Source organism: Rousettus aegyptiacus, unplaced genomic scaffold (genome assembly GCF_014176215.1).
Source record: "Rousettus aegyptiacus isolate mRouAeg1 unplaced genomic scaffold, mRouAeg1.p scaffold_m13_p_5, whole genome shotgun sequence".
NCBI lineage: Eukaryota > Metazoa > Chordata > Mammalia > Chiroptera > Pteropodidae > Rousettus > Rousettus aegyptiacus.
This window is the reverse complement of record NW_023416308.1, coordinates 88,227,826-88,245,353: the sequence shown is the minus strand read 5'-3', so window position 1 is coordinate 88,245,353 and position 17,528 is coordinate 88,227,826. Positions and strand designations below refer to the sequence as shown.

The window sequence follows — 17,528 nt, the reverse complement described above, 5'->3', positions numbered from 1 at the left end:
CAGTCAGGGAAGGCATCTGGAGGTGAAGTCGGAATGATGAGGAAGAGTCAGTGGAACAGAGGAAGAGTGTCCCAGGCAGAGGAGTGAGCAAGGACAGAGGGCCACATGGTGCGACAGTGTGGCCGGAGAGGCTGGCAAGGTCCGGATCATGTTGAGGGTGGCATGGAGGATGATCATGTGATCCTGAGGGCTTCTCGCCCAGTTGTTTGTCTCCCCCTCCCCTCCCCTCAGCCTGTAGGTGCTTGTCTGGTGTAGTGGAAAGAACACAGACTGTGGACTGCCAGTGTGGTCTTGGCAAGTCACTTCACCTCTCTGGGCAACGTGTGCTTCTTCATGGGGGACAGGGTGGGGAGCAGGTCCCGAACCCAAACATCTGAGCCTCTGCCCACCTCCTGGTCCTCTCCTTAGCTGTCCAAACCAGAGAAGGTCCCCATCCCCGAGCGTTACGTGGAGCTGGATCCCGAAGAACCGCCCAGCCTAGAGGAGCTGCAGGCGCGGTACCGCAAAGCTGAGAAGATCCGCAACATCCTCACCCGGTCCAGGTCTGCACTCGCACTGCCAGGTTCTGGCAGCCCGCCAGCCCCGCCCCCTGGGGTGTCTGTTGGGAAGGCCCTGGGCAAACTGGCTAGGTGTGTGTTTAGCCAGGCCTCCTCACTGGAAGGGGAAGGCTGGCACTCAGCACGTCACCAGCAGGTCGGCGAGGAAGCTAGCCTGGGTTATCTGGGAAGTGCTAAAACACTCGTAGAAGGCTCATCCCATGTCCAGCGACCCTGGCAAGTGTGGCGATGAAGCCAAGTATGGCGGTAAAGTGGACACAATTGTAGCTCCCAGCGTTAGGGCTCTTGTTCTTGCACAGAGACCTGTAGACCAGAGCCAGGGGCTCCAGACTTGTTCCAAGGCCCCAGAGGCCTTGGCCATTTCCCAGGAGGCCGTGATGGGCCCCTAAGTAGTGGCTTTCCTGTCCCCTCAGCTTTCATAGCTTCACAAATGTAAGCCTGGTATTTGAGGGCCTTCTGTTCAGAGCTAAGGTAGCTGTTTCACACTTGGATTTAACAGGAGCTCAGAGCTGGAGCACTTACCTTGAGGTCTGTGATTTTCCCCAGAGGAGGGAACAAAGCTGTGATTGTTTTGGTATTTGGGGAGAAGCACCCATATCTGTGTCTAGAGGGAGTGTAGACCGTTTTTATCTGATAACCCTTACAAGGATGAGATCCTTTAAGCCAGGAAGACCCTCCTCTCCTGGGGTGGATGCCGGGGTGGCAGGGGCCCACAGCCTGCTTTCTGGCCCTCCTGCAGCATGTGCAACCTGCAGCCGGCCTCAGGCCAGGACCGGAACAGCGTGGCCGACCTGGACTCGCAGCTGCAGGAGCAGGAGCGCATCATCAACATCTCCTACGCCCTGGCTTCTGAGGCCTCCCAGCGCAGCAAGCAGGTGGCAGGTGAGGCCACGTAAGCCAGCCTCCAGGGCTGCGTCCTACTCTCTGCCCCTGCGGCCCAGGGCCCACAAGGCCTGCCGGGGGATCTGTGGAAAACCAGGTGTCGAGCTTGGTAGTCAAGGGCCAGCGGTGTGTTCTCCTGTCCCATGAACACCACAGCTCGGAAGGTGCCGTGGGGCAGGCCAGGCAGTGGAGGGGCCTGCACCTCAGGAGCGTCAGAGGAAGGCCTGGGAGAGGGGGTCTCTTGCTCATTCTTCAAGCTAGGGGTGGGTGATGCCACTACTCCTGCTTTCTCTGAGATTGTTGGTTAAGAACAGGTTTTTCAGGCCTCTGAGCCAGGGGCCAAGGCTGTGATTTCTGGCCTCATAACAGGGGCCAGCAGAGCTGTTGGTGCTTGGATTTCTTGCAGGGCAGAATGGGGCCCTCTAGTCCTCCCTGGGACCCCTGCTTTGGTCTCCAAATCAAAGCCGTCATTCGCCTTAGGGTGAGTGACGTGTGCCAGAAAGCAGGACTAGGGAAGTGGGACCTTGTCGGCCAATGGATAAAAACAGCACTGTGGAAAGGGAGTGTGTGTGTGTGTGCGCGCGCACGCACGTGTGTGCGTGTACGTGCTGCATGCCTGGATCTGCAAGTACGTGTGCATGTGTAAAACGGCTTTCTTAGCCAGGAAAGAGACTCCTGACTCCTTCCTCCACCCACCACTCCCCTCCCCGTGTGTGCCCTCACCGTTCACCCGGTAGTTTCTCCCCAAATGCAGAGGCCACTGTGGGCTAGGTGATGCCTTTGGCGAGTGTGCCCTAGGCCTTCTGGAGTGGTGTGGTCATAGAGCCTGAAGCTCTGTCAATCCCCACCAGTATTCTGACCCTGGCCAAAGGATCTAGAAGTGACCAAGGGACCTGGGGAGTCTGGTCTGGAAAGCAGAGCTTTGATGGTGCCTCAAGAAGCCATAGGGGTGACCAAGGACAAGGGGAGGGGCCTGGATCTCAGCAGAAGCCTGTTCTCTGCCCCAATGTCCTGATCCTACACAGAGTCCCTGAGATTGCTGCTGTCCTGACTCCCTTGGAGGACATGCTAAGTGGGGTGAGAAGTCAATGTGGCTTTCTGTGGCAGGGGAGACAGGAGATGGCTCTCCCAGACCCCTCCTTCTCATGCTCCAGGGCTCCCTGTGGCCCACCCCAGCAGTTTTGAGCTCCTCCCCATGCCGAGGGTTCCAGTGGGGGTACTCCTGCCATGAGCACCCTCCTGTCCAGCTTGTGCTTGCTCTACCCACGTGGGCCGACGGTCCCTGGCTTCCTTACCACCAGCAGGCCCCAGACTGAACAGTTAGCGGGGCCTCCCTCACTTCCCCGCAGAGTGGCCACCTGTGTGCTTCAGCCCTGCTTCCCTCTTGCTCTCTCTCCCATCCCAGAGACACATCTGGGATCTGCAGGCCCCACCGATGTGCCCCCGCCCACCAAGCCCAGGCCTTTAATGGTGGGCGGCGGGGCTCACGCCACGCAGCCCTGCCAAGTGGGGCGTCTCGCGCTGCAGGAACAGACGGGGAGCCTAACACACCGCTTAATTCCTGTGTGCCCGTCTAGCGCAGCAGCTGGCCCTCCTCCCGCCTAAAGCCCCTCTGTCCGCCAGGACCGTGCCACCTTACCCCCCCTTAAGCAACGGACTCCACTACACCTTTGTCTAACACCGTCCAAGTAAGAGCCGCTGCCTGGCGTGCCCTCCCCGCGCCGCGCATGCCCCGCCCCTCCCTCCCCTGTTGCTGCGAAGATTGCAGTGCCACCCGCTGACGCTTCCTTCCTGTGGCAAAGCGGCCGCTGGGGAGACCACCTGGACTGGTGTGTGTGTGGGGGGGGGGAGGGGCGATGCGTTTTAGGAACTCTATCCTCAGTAGCTCTAATACAGTAAAGGCCGTAAGACCCAAGCCTCCCACCTCCCAGAAATCTCAAGAGCTAAACCGCTCCCCTCCTCACCCTGCTCTCCCTTCCCGCCGGCTGGAGAGTGCAGGGGATCAGGGCCGCTTGGGGCTTGGACCAAAGAAATTGAAGAACTGGAAGACTGGAGAAAGTCCGGTTTACAGATGAGGAAACTGGGGCCCCGTGAGGGGTTGTGGCCTCACTGTAGGTCACAGGGACTAGGACTGCCCTTTTAGTCACTGGAGCACCTCAGGGTGGAGAGTAAGGGAAGCTTCAGGGAGAGGCCGCCCAGGGCGATGTGAAACTGGCCCTCAGCCATTCAGAAGGTTCCAGCACGAGCCCTTCTGAGTCCTCCCCATGTGAGCATTAGTGATGAGAGGCGGTGTGGGATTAGGGAGGGAACACAGGACCAGGATTCGGGAGGCCAGGCGTCTCGTCCAGTCTTGTGGCGAGTTTTTGGCCCAGGCCCGTTGCTTCTGAGCCCAGTCACCTCATCCTGCCAGGGAGAGGTCAGATCAGACGTCTCAGCAGTCCTTTCTACAATGTTTCACCTCGCTGTCATTTTGTGGGGGTTTCCCCTCTCTTTCCTTTATATATGCTTACGGTTAACATTGTTAAGTTCTTACGGCATGCCAGGCATTGTGCCAAGCATCTCCTTTGATCCACACAACAACCCGATGAAGATGTTCACCCACATTTTACGGATGAGGAATTGAAGCTCAGAGACCTTGAGGGACTTGCCCAAGAAGTCACAGCTGTGTCAGAGCCAGGATTTGAACCCCTTCACTGCAAGCTCAGAATCTTTGTTCTCCATCCCTACCCATGGACTCATCTGGGTCCCCCTCAGGAGCTCCAGGTGTTTGGACAAGGACAAGGGCATGAAGTAAGGGACAGAGTGTGTACATAGGGGGATGAAGGACATGGTTTTCGGCAGGTGTCTACCAGCCAACCCGGCATTCACCCAGCCTCAGGTGGAGTCAGCAGGCCCTGCCGGCCTGAGAAGGAAGGAAGGGGCCGGCCTGCTTGGGCTAGGTTCTCGGGAGGTGTGGAATAGAGATCCCATGACTGAAGAACCACGCAGAAATGCTCCAGCTGGGTTTTTTGTGAAGGCTGCAGGGACATGCTGGGGCCATGGTCGGGTGCGTAGTTTTTCCTGGAGATCCGCGTGTGGTGACACTGTCCAAGTCAGGCAGGGGCGAGGCTCTCGTCCTCTCCCAGCTTTTGGCGTCCCGTGGATGTGAAATAGGTGTTTAATGCTCTTTTCAGAGCACATCCGCATTTCCTCTCAGCTCCCAGAATCTTCGTTAAGGAGTAGGTATGACCATCCTGATTTTAGATTTAAAAAAAAAAATAAGGCTCCTGAGGCCTGACAGAGTTACCACAAGTTGCTCAGCAAAAGAAGAGAAAGGCCAGAACTGGATGGACCCCAGAGCCTTCTTTTCTTGGGTTTTTTTTTTGCTCTGTCAGAGCAGGGACCCAATTTAGGAGCTAGCACCTATCTGGCAAACTGTCTAGAAATGGTCGAGTTGGAGGAAGGGTGGGCTCAAGTGCCTGTGACTTCTAGAAGCCGAGGGTCCCCTCACAGCGGCCGCATTGCCCCAGCCCTCTGCTCTACTGCTCTGTGTCTGTCAGCCTGCCATTTTTTTTTTTGTTACATGTGTGCGTGGACTTGCCCACTGCCTGCTCCCCAGACATGGGCAGGGTCTTGCCAGTTTCTCATTGTCTCCTGTGCTTTTTGGCAGCCCAGGCAGTGACTGACCCGTGATGCAGCGTGCGGAGGAGAAATCTGGAGCCAGGGTCCAGTGGAACCAGCTTCCTCTGAGAAGATTGACTTTTCCCCCCAAAGGAAATCCCTTGCAGCCGAGCAGGGGTTCTGGCGGGGGGAGGAAGCAGCCCTCCAACTGTGGGTGTCGATCACAGGGCTCAGTCCTCACCCCTACCCCCCGATTTGTGTTAGTTCACTCCTTTTTAAATATGACAAATGCACTTTTGATACACACTACAATACTGACACTGTATTTTAAATCAGAATATATTTTATAATTTCACCTCAAGGGCTGAGTGGCTGGAAAGATGAGCATGCATGATTTTGGAGCTGCACATACAGATCCAGGGGCCATTGGGTGGTAGATGTGGGTGTGGGTGTGGGTGTGGGTCGGGGAGAAGGGCAGGCAGAGCAAGCAGAGGCCACTCCAACATCCGATGAACTCAGGTGAAGGTCGGGTTTGAGACTGTTCCTCTGGTGGATTCCAGCATTAGGCTCATCAGCGTGCATCCTGGGGGGCGAGGAGCCCTTGGCCTGATGACCCGCTCTGGGGTGTCACACTCCACTGGGATGGCGTGTGGAGCCCAAGTCTGTGCCTTGACCGCTGGGGTTTGGTTTCGGGGCAACAGTGTTGTCAAGAGTTTTGGCTCCCAACCCGCCAATGATGTTCTCTCAGCGAAGGGCTCGTCTCAGAAAGAAAAAAAAAAAGTAGTTTGCTTAATTAAAAAAATACACTTTGAAATATAGAAAAGGTGAGAGGAAGCACCTTTTATTATATCATAAGCAATAAAGTCCCAGACTGGGTGGCACCCACCTAAACCTGCTTGACAGCACACTGGGCAGTGATAGGGATCCTGGGAGCTTTGCTGCCTGCCCTTGGAGAACCTCAGTCAGCTTTCCCAGGACTTGGCCTGGTGGCAGGGGGGCTGGCAGTGTGTCCCCACCATCCCTCATGGCCAGCAGCCAGCAGGGGCACGATGGCAGGACTTTGACTTGACTTCCAGCCCAAAATGAGGAAGGGGTTGCCAAGCCAGGCCCTTTATTTAAGTCATAAGCTCATGATATTCTTCATACAGAAAATGTTCAAAGGAAAAAAAATATTAAAAAACCTCCGTTGGGTGGAGCCACACTTTAAGTGAAAATTTGTCTTTGACTATGGTCAGAAAAAAATCTTGACTATATTTAGAAATCGACGTCTATTTTTAACTAACTCCATATGTTGCCAGTATCGACTTCATGACATTTGCCAAAATAAGATTTTATTTTTGCCTTTATAAGATTTTGTTGGAAAAATGAAATGAATATTTTGCAAGAAAAGTTAATTTAAATAAAAGCGTAATGGTTTGCAAAAAAAAAATGTGATGTACAGATTAAAATATTAACCTGATAGACTTCTTGCCTCTTGCTGGCTCTGTTCTCATGAGTGGCCTGTGTTAGTTTTTTTCTCCATTTCTTTGGAAAATCCCCACTGTCACCTCTTGATCCTGCTTGTGTTCACCTGTGAAATGTTTTCCCCGATGACAGTTCCTTGACACTTGATTGACTTCGGAGGCCTGGGGGAAGAAGGCCTGTGCTTCTGGACCCCGCTGCTGCTCCCCCACCCCCACGGAGGAGCCACCGGGCTGTGGACTCCGTGTGGGGCTGGTTTGGCAGGCACACTGCAACCCAGGAAAGCAGGAGGGACGCCAGTGGCCCCCTTCCAACCCACACGCCGTCTGCTCGTGCCAATGAGGTGGGTTAGTGACGGACCATTGCAAGCTAGATTTGTATTTAATTCATTTTGACTTGTGACGAATGCTTAAAACAGAAGGCAAGAGGCCAGTTCAGTTGAGGGTTGTGTATATTTCCAAGTTTGTTGTTACAGCAGTTTTTCTCTGTTGCCAAGAAGAGCACCGGAGGTTTAGAGTGACTTTCCAGCTATTTAAACTGGGGGAAATAGATTCCAAGGCATTCTGAACAGAGACACTGCTGCTCTTTTAGCTACCAATCTCTTTTTGAATTTTAAAATAAAAAGCACCCTCTTGTTTTAAACATTGCTTGGAGATATCTCCATAACAGATGGAAGGGGGTTAGAGGGAGGAGGCTTCCTCCACGACTGAGTACAAAAGAGAAAAAACAAGGTGCAGGGGGCAATACCCCTGACACAGGTTGCTGTCTGTAGACCTTTTCTCCGTGAAAACGTGTCAGCGGTTTTCTTACTGTTGGTCTCAGTTTCTGTTTCACACACACGATCCTGTGTAAGAGGGAACATGGCGACTCTCTTAACTGTTCTCTCCAGCTCTAGCAGGAAAGAGATGCAGCCTGTTCTGTAAGAAGCGTGGCCCAAATTTCAATATTCAGAGAGCATGACAGGTCCCAAACTCAGACTCGATGAAGAGCATGTGCATTTTGGAAAAGGCGCGTTCCAGCTGCATCATGTGTAAGCGGGCAGCATGGCATAGTCCCCTTCTCACCCCCCTCGAGAGGACTCTTGTTACTTGAGGTAAGATGGGGCCATCTGTGAAAGTACTCGCTGACCAGGGACCCTCCAGGTGGGGACGACGGGAGACTCCACGTGGCCCACAATATCAGCTTCGCTTATTTATAGGAGACCACAGAACCTGAGCAGTGTCTTAAATGATACGGTCATGGTTGACAAAGGGGACGTGGATGTGCTGCTTCTGCGTCTGTGGTCGACATCCACTCCTGAGTTTTAACTTTAACCTGAGCCTAGCTTGAAAACAATGAAAACATTTTAAGATCTAATTTGAAATACGGGGGTTGGGAATAAAAGCTTTTCCTAATCCCCCCTTGAGCTTCCTGACATGTCCAGAGCAGCGTTTAGATGATTGACGCTGAGATGTGCCCAAACGGATGGGGATGGTGAAGAAGGGCCTTTTGTTTGCTCCCATCACTCAAACTGCCTGTCTATGTGTCTGGCCGTGGGGCGGAAACTGCCCTTCGTCCCCTTCCCCACTTGGCCGTCTTCAGTTAAGCTGGGTTCTCCAGAATTTTCCTGGCTGTTGTAGGTCGTAGTCTAAGGCCAGGGAAGGCTCTGTGTGCCCAAGGTCAGCTTGGGGGTGGAAGGGGCGGGGAGTGGGCAGATGTGGACCCTGACTCAGCCAGACAAGAGCCAATCTTAAGCTTTGGGCGGTATCCCCAACTGCAGTACAGTACTCCCATGGCAAGTCCTTTTTTTTTGTTCGCACCAAGGGTGGGAAAGAAGTGGCAAATTATTTGTCTAATCCTCAAATCACATTTCTGAGACGTGGCAGGCAAATGCTGGGAGCCGTCGGCTTCCTCTTCAGCATCAGACACCTGGGCGCGTGAAGGACTTGGCCCATGTGGATTTTGTGCCGTTATGAAAAGAACAAAGAGACAGGGCTGGGGGATGTGAAAAATGGCAGCCCCTCCCAGCCCCATAAACACGCCGTTGCTTTGCTGCCTCCGCTCCAAAGGCGACCACTTTCATTGCTCTCGGAGCAAAGAAACCTTTCTTCAGAGCGAGTGGCGGGGTACAAAGGCAGAGTACAAATACGTGCACATCACAGTTCCCGCAATTCCGTTTGAACAAGCATATTGATTGGGTCTGACCCTGTTGAATTTTTTCTCTATTATTCGAAAAGGTGCATCTAAGTGTAGTGAATTGAACCAGCGGATCTGAACTTTCCATGAAAACTTTGCTAGGTATTTCTTTAGTTCAAAGCTTTTGAATTTTAAAGGGCATTTTTAATATGAGTCTGTCGCGTATCCTCTGCCACAGCCCAACAAGGGATGTCAGATGCAGATGAGGCTGGAGAGAGGTCATGAGGCAGGGTGGACATGGCTGCTCAGCAGAGGGTGCGGGTGTGGTTGGAGCGTGCTGACCAGCCAGGAGGGGCTGTGTTTTGGCATGAGAGGCTGAGCCCCGGCTGTGGCACAGCTCACACAGACCCTAAGAAAGGGTCTCTCTGAGCACCCTGGGGACAGCCTAGGGGACAGGGAAGAGGCTTCCTAGTTGAGCTTCTTGAAGGGTTTTACGTGGAGAGCCAGGAAGCGCTTGCTAGGGGCTCCTTGTGGACAAGGGTTTTGTCCCCATGAGTAAGGAGCTCCTTACTGCTCAGCCACTTGCCTTTTCTTACGTTGTGCTTTAGAAGTGAGAAAGAGTGAGAGGTACAGTCCCTTGGCGGAGAGCACGGAGTGACAAGCTGCCACTGTCCTCAGCCTCTGAGTTGTCATTGCTAATTAGTCGCAGATGGTTTCCCGCTGAGCCCCATTCCAATCCTTAGCTGATTTGATGTCTTGGAAACGTTTTGCTAGTTGTGTGGTCCATAGCAATGGTCCTTCTCACCATTCTGGCCCAGGGCCCTGGAATCATCCACACGGTCCCCTCCCCCCCACCCCCACACACACACGGCTGTCCCAGCCCACCGAAGGCACACAGCCCCCTTTGACTGAGTTCCTGGTTCTTTGTTGGTCTGAGTCTCTCTTTGCCTCTAGAGACCTCTCGGATCTAGAAACCACTTCCTTCCCGGGCCCAGAATCTGGGTTCAGAGACTGAATCGCCCCTGGGAAGAGCTGGAAACTTGAGTCCTGTGCCCAGAGAACCCAGGGCCTGGGCATCTCAGCAAAATCCTCAGTGTCCTTGCCAAAGCTCCAGCCTAGAAGGCTGGCCTGGGGAGGTTCGCAACAGAGTTGGAACTACAGTAATAGATAGGACTTCTCTGGGCATCTTCTCTGCCCACACCAGCCCCCTTCAGATTCCAACCACCCCCTTTTCGCCCCCCAAGAATGTTTCACCTAGCTTCTGAATTCAGCTTTTTTGGATATCACTTTCAGGCCTTCCTGTTCTTTCCTGTGTTTCTTGGGGCCACGCTAGCCAGATGGGCACACACAAGGTCCTAAGGACAGTAACAACTCAACTTCATGACCTCTGCTTCCTTCTGCTCACACGGGGTTCCTCTTTCTGGGTGTCCTCTGGGCGTTTCCAGGAGTCCCCAGACGTATCTTATGTGAGCTCCCGATAGTCCTGTCAACCTGGAGTTCTCTCACTTGCGGCTTCTTGATCTCTTGGGCTACAAAACCATTCCCTGTGTGCTGCCCTGAGAAGACCATCCCTGCCTAGCTTGCAACCCTTGTCCTGGGCTGCAGACCCTTGAAGTGCCAGATGAGTAAGTTTCGCTCCGCAGAGCTCAGCCAACCCCAGGCTGCAGTCTGCACGCACAGCAGAACTTTTGCTCCCTGATTTTGTGTCCCTTAGGCCCCAAAGCAGGGCACGTATGCTCTCATTCACTCAGAGCCCAGGGGAGAACCACTTCGAGCTTCTGCTCAGGCGCTTGCTTTGGGACTCAGACACATTCTCAGTGTTCCCCCCTCCCCTGCCCTCAGGGGCACACATATCCTCTTTCTATTGCTGCATAGTGAACTGGCCCGAAATAATAACTTCTTATTTCTCATGATTCTGCAGTCTGGGCCGGGCTCAGCTAGGTAGGTGTTCTGCTCCATGTGGTGATGAGGGGCTGAGATGTCCAAGGTGGTTCCTTCACTCATGTGTCTGGCACCCCAGCTGGGACGGCTGGATGAGCTGGGAGCTGGCTGGGCATCTCCATCTTTACACACAGCCGCTCCGTGTGGCCGCTTGGTCTTTTTTAATAGCATGACGGCATCAGGGTTGTTGGACTTTTTATCTGAGCTGGCTTCCAAGGAGAGCAAAACTTACAGGCTTTTTGAAGAGTGGGTAGGTCTAGAATTGGCACAGGGTTACTTCCTTCACATTCTGTTGACCAAAGCAAGGCACAAGGCCAGCTGGATTAAATTGGAGAGAAACAGACCCTGCCTCTTGATGGGGAGAGTGGCTTGCACAGACAGGAAGGGAAGGAATAGGTAAGTGGCCATCTTTGGAGACTGTCTACTTCAGGACCCTTTGTTCATTTCCCTACAGCCACACGGAAGCATTGACTCGCCAGCCAGTGCATTCCCCGTAGCTCTCTCTTCTCCTGCAGTGCCACCTGGGAGCCACATATATCTCGATGGTGGAACTACAAGCTGCAAGCTGAGTGGTACTGGGTCTCCACTTGGAAGGGGGTGCCCAGGAGAGCCCGCTTTGCATGAATAAGAAATAAACATTGATGTATTCATCTCATGAGATTTTAGGCTTGACTTTCTACTGTTGCATAATCTAACCTACCCAGGTGTAGGTATTATTATTCCCATGTTACGCGTGAAAAAACGGAGGCACAATGGCTCCACAGCTAGTATCTGAGCTTGTATCTGACTCCAGAGGACTTTTCACCACTACGTTGGCTGTTGTTACCTTGGTAGACAGAACTGTCCTGTGGGCCCAGATCCCTGGTGACTTGAGATAGGATTTTCCCCGCCGAGAACCGTGAACTCACAGAGCCTGAAGAGAGACCCAGGAGAGAGCGCCTGACACGGTGCCTAGTGAACAGTAGGTGTTCGGTGCCTGGGAGCAGCTGTCGTGGTTGTGATCCGACAGCATCGCCTGGGATCCCAAGGAGAGGCTTCGGGGCTCAGAAACCAAATCTGTCAGCACCAAGAGTGGGACTGTCTCTAGGCTGCGATGGCACTGACTGGAGAAAACTGGTTAAGAATCCAACTGCCAGGATAGTAGTGTTCTCTGCCCATGTCACATGCCCATGAGGCTAGAGTGTCCTTCCTTAGAAGGGGTCAGGTCTTCCTTGGGAGGTTGCCTGGTGGTCTTGGGACTAAGGAAATCTTAGACTGTCCCGCTGTCGCTGGAGCAGTGCCAGCCTGAGCTGCTGCCACCACTGCAGGATGCCCCCATCCCACAGAGCTGGGGCCCACATTTCTCAGGACACAATAAGATGGCACTGCCCCTCAGGTGCCCCCTTTCTCTGTGGCCATGGCTGGCCAGTCGCTCTTAATAGGCTGACATCATGGAAAGGAGGCAGCGGTAACGAGCACAGGCTCTGGAGCCAGGCTGCCCAGAACCTTATCCTGGTGCCATGTTGCCAGCCCTGTGACTTTGGGAAATTTACTGAACCTCTCCATGCCTCAGTTTTCTCACCTGTAAGATAAAGACTGATAATACCAACTGCCTTGGCAGAGTTGTTATGAGGATTAAATGCGTTATTACATAGAAAACATGAAGCACGGTTCCTGGCCCCATAGGAAACAATAGCGAAAATAAACACATTATCATTTACCTACATTTAAGTTATAATTTGTTAATACCTTTCACATTCTCATTTTTTGCTTACTTGTTTATTATCTATGTCTACTACAAAATATAATCTTCATGAAAGCAAGAACATTGTCTTGCTCATTATATTATCTCTAGTGCCCAGAACAATGTCTGCCACAAAGCAGGTGCTAAAAATAATTTGTTAAATGAATGAGAGAATGAACAAGTCAAGCCCCTGTTGGCCAGGGAGCTTTCGCTCTTCTTCAGCTTCAGGTGATTTCACCTGTCTCTGCTCTGTTCCGTGTTTTATACTCCTGCCTTCAGAAAACATCCCTAGTGCTCTATTTTTAAGTTCCTTGAGTTGTAGGTAAGAACAGAGACTGTGGAATTTAAATCTGCCCTTATTAACTCTGACCTTGGGCAAGTCACTGAGCCTCCCCGAGCTTCGGTTTTCTCCTCTGAAAAATGAAATAATAGTACCTACCTTCCATGGGTGACTGTGACGATTAAATGAGGTCATCCTTAAGCACTATCCTTGGCATGGGAGCACTCAGCCAGTGGTCGCCGTGCTGGTTTGCCCGCATGTGTGATCCTTATTATGAATAGCAGGGCTCCATGGGGTTCTTCCACATTTAAACCTTGTCTTTCTCTGACTCAGCTTGGGGTCATCTGCTGTCTCTCTGCCCCGGTCTTCTGCCCTCCAACATCTGTCTGCCATTTTAGACAGTTGCCCGCAGCTACTAAAGCAATGGCCCAGGGCTTTTGAAGTTGGAGTTCGAAAGGCCGTGCCACTGCCAGGCTGCCTCCCCGAACTCTCCAGGGACTGAGGACAGGCGAATCCTCTGAGGTCTCCCCCTCTTGCCTGTGGCTGTCCACCCCGCCATCAGATCAACCTGTGCATTCCCTTTTGATGTCAATTCCCAAACTGGAGCTGTGTGCCCTGTTCTGAGGACCTGGGCTTTGAAGTTGGCCTATAAACTGCGCTTTCAGGAAGAAAGTTGTCTGTTGTGCCTCAGAGCACACTGGGCCCTGTAACGGCATGCGGAGTGCCGCGAACACCTGATAAATAATTCTTTCTGGGCCCAAGAAAGATTCCTTCCATTTAAAGGAGAGGAAAATTCCCTTGACCTTTTCATTGAAGTTCTGGCGGAGGTGGGGGTGCAGGTTAGAGAGAGTTTTTGCATGTTCTCCCAAAAGTCACATGGGGCAAGCTGGCTGTCTGAGAGCCAAGCTCCAGTGACTGCTCCAAAAAAGGCTCCCTTTCCCTGACTCTTGACCCCAGGGCCAGTCCACACCTCCTCGCACTTGCCTCCTGCCCTGTGGGAGAACACTGGGCTCTCTCACAGGCAGAGAGGCCTCAGCTCCTTCTGGGCTAAAAACTGCTGCAGACAGCCTGGAGGCACAGCCCTGTTGCCTTCCTTTTTTTCCAGTACCAGGCACCATCAAGAGTTGAGGCAGACAGGATTTCCCTCCTGAAGTCCTGAAAGCAGAACTAGCTCACATACCTCAGTCCAGGACCTCTGCTAGCCTGCTTTTGTACATGGCTGGATAATAGAGTGTGGATTTGTGTGTGGTTTTATGAAAGCTCTCTTTATGGCAAAATATATAAGGTATACAAAATAACTACAGCCCAGTAAATGATCAGAAAACAAATAGGTGTGTAACCACCACCTCGATCAAGAAGTCAGTTTGCCAGAATGCCACAAGCCCTGCTCATACCTGTTGGGAAGCACGCAGCAGGCCCTTTCCCAAAAAGGATAACCACCTTCCTGACTTTTGTGGTAACTGCTTGTCTTTTCCTTATAGTTTTACTATCTAAGCAGGCATCGCCAAATACTATATATAGCTTTGTTTTCTGAAACGTGTGCAAATGGAATAATGTATTCCTTTGTCTCTGGCTTTTTTCCACTAAACATGATTAGGATATTCATCCATGTAACTATATTTCATTCATTTTGCTGTTATGTAGTATCCACTGTAGGACTGTCCAACAATTATTAACGCATTCTATAGGACATCAGGGTGTTTCCAGTTTGGAGCTATTACAAATGATGCTGCTATAAACATTTTTTATCCATGTCCCTTGGTGCACGTGTACCATATTTCTTTTGGAATATGCCTAGATGCAGAGTTGGCTAGGACATAAGGATACCTTCAACTTAGGTAGAAGATGCCAAATTTGTACAAATTTGTACTCCTACCACCAGTATGTGAGATTCCTGCACATCCTCGCTGTGGTGGCGGCTTCTGAGATGGTCCCCACCAATCTCCTGTATAATAAGTGTCAGGAGTGACTTGCTTAGAAGCCATTTGCTTCTAATAAATAGGATAAGACAATATAACAGGGTGTCACTTCTGAGACGAAGTGACAAAAAGACCATGGCTTGTCTGGGGTACCCTCCTTTGCTTTCTTGCTTGTTCACTGTGAGGGAAGTCATGTGAATTATCCAGTGGAGAGGCCCACAAGGAAGGAACTGACATTTCTGACCAACAGCCAGGGAGTAACTGAGAGCTGTAATGGCCACGGGTGAGTTTGGAAGTGCGTCTTCTCACCAGTCAAACCTTGAGATGATTGTGGCCCTGGCTGACAAGTTCATTACAGCTTTGTGAGAGACCTGTGGCCAGAGGTACCCAGCTAAGCCCAGATTCATGACTCATAGAAACTATGAGATAAATGTCTATGAGATAAATGTTTATGGGCTGTTAATTTTGGGGGTAATTTGTTACATGACGATAGATAATATACTCAACAAAACCTTTTTTTAGCCGTTTTGATGTATATGAAATAGGTTTATTAGCATTTCCGTTTATTAACCTATTCTATTTGTCCCAAGAATACTTGCTAGAGGCACTTGCTGCTGTAGCTTTAACCCCGAAATATCTCACAGTTGAAAGTTCTAACCTTACCTCCAAATTTGCCATGAACTATCTTGCTTTTATTTTTGCATCGCTCTAGTATATCAATAGTCTTCCAAAACAAATGACATCATTCTATTTATAGCATTTTTAGTAGTGGTATTTCCACTTACAAGAAACATAGTACTTCTCAATTGCTGAAAATGTCAAACCCTAGAAAACGTAGCATTCCTGTTTGATGTTAACGCTAGCAGCAGCGAGCTGCACTTTTTTTTCTAAATGGGAAAAGGGTTAATGGTACTGAGCATCTTTTCAAATGTTAATTGATCATTTGGATTTCCTTTTTTGTGAAGTATCTGTCAAGTCTCTAGTCATTCTATTGGTTTGTATATCTTTTTCTTGCTGATTTGTAGGGATTCTGGATATAAGCCTATCATGCCTTGAGTTATCCCTGGAAAGCAGGGCTGGAGGCAGGGGCTTGCAGGTAGATAATTTATTTGAGAAATGAACCCGTGGAACAGAAATGGAAGGGAAAAGAGAAAACAATAGAAAGGTGCCTTCTCAAATCAGTTTGACCACTGTTGTGTGAAACTTGAGTTCAATCTCACTGGGACATTCTGGAGACCCATATAAAATGCATTTCAAAATGATTCACCTGAAGTATGAAAGAGTGTATCCTCTAGCTTAGGGCCCCCCATTGGTGTATTAAGTCCCTCACGTCTCCATATCCCACATGCATGGCTGACTCATATAAATCCCACATTTGGGGTAGCTAAGTAGCCCAAAGGCATCAAATGAGAGGTGTAGCTTAAATGAAATCCTGAAGCAGTAATGGCTAGAGTCAAATGGGGGCTGAGATGGTGTGCAGTGGAGCATAGGTATCGGTCAGAGCCTCTTACCAACTATATGCTCTGCAAATATCTCCCACTCTGCGACTTGCCTTTTCAATGTCTTTTGATGAAATTGCTAATTTTAAGGTAATCGAGTTTGTAAATCTTTTTTATAGTTTGCCAGTCTTGCATCATTTAAAGTCTTCCTATACTAAGCCATAAAAATATTTTCCTATGGTATTTTCTAGCAGCTTATTTTGCTTTTCATAGATTAACCTGTGTGGAATTGGTTTTTAAGTGAGATGAAGTGGACACCAGGTTTCATTTTTCCATATGGTTATCCAACTTATTGAAGAATATGTCATTTCCATCAGCTGTACAGTGCCATCTTTGTCATAATCAAATATTTAAATCTATTTCTAGGCACTTTTCTGTTTGTCTGTCATTATGCCAGTTATCATTTTAACAACTGGAGCTTCATGTAAGTGTTGATACCCAGAAAAGCAAGGTATCTATCTTGTTTTATTCTTCACAAGGTGTCTTGGCTATTTTTGGTCTTTTGTATTTCCTTATAAATTTTAGAACCAGTAGCTCCTTCATCTAAGTGGCCTGCCTCAGCTCATGTTGTAGATTTTCCCCAAATCTCTCAAAGGCCCAGGTCCCCCAAACAAGCCACAGCCAGCCCGTGTGCCTTGTAGTTCTTGCTAAGTGGCCCCAAGCCCAGCACAAGTGGCAACCAGTCTCAACTTGCATTTTTACTCTCATCAGCTGGCTGTAAGTGCTGGCCAGTCTTGGACTGGAAACTAGCTTCAACTAAGAGACCACAAGCCTGGCACAAGGGGCAGCTGACCTCAGCTCACATCATGGTACCCATCAAAGGGTCCCAAGGCCAGAGCAAGTAGTAATCAACTGAAGATTACTTTGTAGTTCTTACCAAGAGGAACCAAGTCAGGCACAAGTGGTAGCTGACGTTGGCCTGCACCAGAGCCCCACCCAAGTAGTTTCATACCCAAAGGCTTCAGACCACACCAGAGAACCACCCAACCAGCTCCACAAATGATTCACCCAAAAGGCAGACTCGGCTGGTATTAGAGCCCCACTAAAGCAACTCCCACTCCATGGAGTCAGTTCCCACTGTAGTCACAGCCTGCCTTCAAAGCCTGGTGTTAATCCCACCCACTGATGTACCAACAGTCATCAAGGCCCAACTACAAGAGGGCCCACACAAGCCACACAGGGGGCACCCAGCTCAGGGAAACAGGGAGACTGTGCCACTGGGCCCTATAGGACACCTACATAGGGCACTCTGTCAAGACTGGGAGAGATTTACCTAAGACATAGAAAATATAAGAAGTCAGCAAAGTGGGACAAATAGGTCCCAAATGAAAAAACAGGAAAAAACTCCACAGAAAGGACTAAAATAATAGACAATCTACCAGAGTTTAAAATACTGGTTATAAGGCTACTCAATGAACTCAGAGGAATAGATGAATTCAGTGAGAACTTTAGCAGAGATATAAAACAAAAAAAGGAGACAGAAAAAAGAACCACTCAGAAATGAAGGCTACAATAATTGAAATGACTACATAAGAGGGATCAACAGATTAC

At 50.4% G+C, this 17,528-nt stretch overlaps 1 protein-coding gene across 11 annotated transcripts in view; it reads left to right on the top strand.

Moving 5' to 3' along the window:
- PLEKHA7 (pleckstrin homology domain containing A7) overlaps positions 1–13,290 on the top strand; it is a 205,467-nt gene extending 192,177 nt beyond the window's left edge. For 8 of the 11 annotated variants that reach the window (XM_036221759.1, XM_036221765.1, XM_036221758.1 and 5 more), the window contains 4 exons: positions 409–542; positions 1,297–1,439; positions 3,017–3,127; positions 5,089–5,807. In XM_036221759.1, the coding sequence (XP_036077652.1) occupies positions 409–542; positions 1,297–1,439; positions 3,017–3,117 (378 nt within the window). In that variant the 3' untranslated portion in view covers positions 3,118–3,127; positions 5,089–5,807. Of the gene's footprint in view, positions 1–408; positions 543–1,296; positions 1,440–3,016; positions 3,128–5,088; positions 7,594–11,010 lie in introns of those variants that run through there. The other 3 variants (XM_036221756.1, XM_036221757.1, XM_016139538.2) reach the window with 3 other exon arrangements.
- Positions 13,291–17,528: the final 4,238 nt, after the last annotated feature.